Raw genomic sequence first — 2,979 nt, forward strand, 5'->3', positions numbered from 1 at the left:
ACCGAACAGTGAATGGGAAACCAAAAAAAAATTCCTTATATGCAGTGTATAGGGTTGCTCCTCTCTTAACCAGAGGTCCCGGTTTCGAGGTCGGGTATGAAAAATTCTTGATAGGGAGCGCTACACCCAAATGGGTCCTACCCGACGCGTATCTAGATCATTCGGACTCCAACGCTGTTACCGAACACTGAATGGGAAACAAAAAGAAAAAAAATCCTCATATGCAGTGGATGGGGCTGCGTGGATGGGGCTGCTCCTCTCTTAACCAGCAATCCCGGGTTCGAGTCCGGTATGAAAATTCTTGGTAGGGAATGCTACATCGGAATGAGTCCTATCTACTGCGAATTCAAATCAGTGGGACTCCAATGCACTTACCGAACACTCAATGAAAAACCAAAAAAAAAAAAAAAAGAAAAATTTCCTCATCAACCTTCCCTATATATACACACCATCTCCTCACACTCTTTTCTCATAATTACAAACACATTACAACTCAAAAAAAAACTTCACAACAAATCTCAAAATCACTATAAACAAATTCATTTCTCTTGAAAAAAAAATCATCTTTTTGCCATTCCAAAACAATGTCAACCCTTCAATCTTCAAATCGAATCGAGCCACGACTAATTATACCATCAACAAAACATGATACGAGCGATAATAACCCTGATACGATTATTATCGCGAAGCTATACACGATAAGGGAAGCTATCACGGATCGCGTAGAGATGCATAAAAATATTTGTGAACAAAGATGTCAATGGAACACTATGCTATTGACATCAATTAATTGTATAACACTAGCAGCTGCAACAATTACTGCAATTGCAATTACTAGTACTAGTCCAATTTTTGGACTAAAATTATGTTCCACATTGATGTACTTTGCTGTCACTTGTATGTTAGTGTTATTGAATCAGTTACAGCCATCGCAATTAGCTGAAGAACAACGAAATGCATCAAGATTGTTTCGAAATCTACTTAACCAGATCGATACAACTTTATCAATCGGTCAACCTGTTAGTAATAGTGGGGTGAAAATGGCTATGCTCAGTGTTTTGGCACTTGACAAGGCGTATCCATTGCCTATTATAGGTACAATGCTCGATAAATTCCCTTATATAATCGAGCCTGCTGTATGGTGGCCTCAACAACAACGACAAACAAATTCCAAAATTGTACTCTATGATAATCGTGATGATTGTGATGGTTGGAATGGGGAACTCGAGGAGGAAATGAGACAAACAAAGTCCAAGATAGTTAATGAAAATCGCGGTGATTGTAATGGTTGGAATGGGAAACTGGAGGAGGAAATGAGTCGAACAAATTCCAAAATAGTCAATGAAAATCGCGATGATTGTAATGGTTGGAACAGGAAACTGGAGGAGGACATGAGGGAAGTAGCGAAAATCCTGGAGAAAAAAGACCAAGAAGAGTACATTAGGCTAGCTACAAAGGCCTTAAATTTAAACAAATTCCTCGCGGTTTTGGGTCCTGTACTAACAGGATTGGCGACAATTGGCTCCGCTCTTGTGGGATCTTCGCGTTCCTGGGTGGATATGATTGGCGTAGTGCCGGGGGCGTTGGCGTGTATCGTCAACACAATGCAACATGGTGGACAAGTTGGAATGGTGTTTGAGATGTATAGAAGCAATGCAGGTTTTTTTAAGTACATGAAAGAGTCAATTGAATCAAATTTGATGGAAAAAGATGTTAATAAAAGGGAAAATGGTGAAGTTTTTGAAATGAAATTAGCTTTGAAGTTGGGTAGAAGTTTGTGTGAGCTAAGGGAACTTGCTAATTCTTATTCTTCATGTAAAATAGAAGAGTTGGATGAATTTGCAAGCAAACTTTTTTAGTGATTTATTGTTCTTGTAGTAATTTGAGATAAATTTAGTACTCGTAACTATGACCAAATTTTGCTACGACATAGTTCAACTTCACGGGGGCCCTATTATCTCTGAACTAATTTTTAGCATATTTTTGTCAACTTTTTTAGCTGACGTGGTACATGGAAGTTCTCACGCGCCTCAATTGTTTAACCTCACTCAAGGTACCACATCAGTAAAAAAGTGTGACAAAAATACGCTAAAATTGAGTTAGGGGTAATAGGACTCTCGTGAAATTGAAGTGTGTCGTAACAACTGTGGTCATAGTTCAAGAATATATTATTATTCTTCATGTAAAATAGAAGAGCTAGATGAATTTGCAAGCAAACTTTTTTAGTGATTTTTTTGATCTTGTAGTAATTTGAGATAAGAATTTAGAACCCTAACTATGACCAAATTCGTTATGACACACTTTAGTTTCACGGCGGTCCTATTACCCCTCTGAACTAAATTTTAGCATATTTTTGTAAACCTTTTTAGCTGACGTGGCACATGGAAGTTCTTCACGCACTTCGGGTGTTTAACTTCATGCAAGGTGCCACATCAGCACAAAACGGTGACAAAAATAGAACTCACGTGAAGCTGGAGGGTGTCGTAACAACTTTGGTCATAATTCGAGATATTTTCTCATTCTTCATGTAAAATATAAGAGCTAGATGAATTTGCCAGCAAACTTTTTAGTGATTTTTTTGATGTGGTTGTAATTTTTATTGATAGTGTCAATGTATGTATTGTTATGTGTATACTTGTAGATCTACTTATAACATGTGTTCGATCTGATCGATGAAGAAGGCAAGGTTGTTGATCGATTTACCCTTTTATTACTTTTGCCTTTTGGGTTGGGTCGGGTTTTAAAATTAGTCTTATGGTTATTAAGTAAGGGATTTTTCACGTGGATTGTCCAAGTGACGTTTTTTGTCCATGTAGCATGCTTGGTGTCCAACCGTTAGAGAGAGGGGTGATCTTGAGCCAAAAAAACTAACGAAGGGTAATTTTGCTCTATTTTGGATAATTTGGAGGTATTTTTGACTCTTTTCTGTTGATAGAATCAATGTATATATTATTATGTTTATACTTGTAGATCTACTTA

At 37.4% G+C, this 2,979-nt stretch overlaps 1 protein-coding gene across 1 annotated transcript; it reads left to right on the forward strand.

Moving 5' to 3' along the window:
- Positions 1-262: 262 nt before the first annotated feature.
- Positions 263-2,422, forward strand: LOC107869838 (probable F-box protein At4g22030). The gene has a single exon (XM_016716259.2). The coding sequence runs from the start codon at positions 585-587 to the stop codon at positions 1,857-1,859; it is 1,275 nt and encodes a 424-aa protein (XP_016571745.2). The 5' UTR covers positions 263-584; the 3' UTR covers positions 1,860-2,422.
- Positions 2,423-2,979: the final 557 nt, after the last annotated feature.

Source organism: Capsicum annuum, chromosome 4 (assembly GCF_002878395.1).
Source record: "Capsicum annuum cultivar UCD-10X-F1 chromosome 4, UCD10Xv1.1, whole genome shotgun sequence".
Classification (NCBI taxonomy): Eukaryota; Viridiplantae; Streptophyta; class Magnoliopsida; order Solanales; family Solanaceae; genus Capsicum; species Capsicum annuum.

Excerpts from the sequence above, each read along its gene's own strand:
- LOC107869838 (XM_016716259.2), top strand. The coding sequence starts at position 585 with ATGTCAACCCTTCAATCTTCAAATCGAATCGAGCCACGACTAATTATA.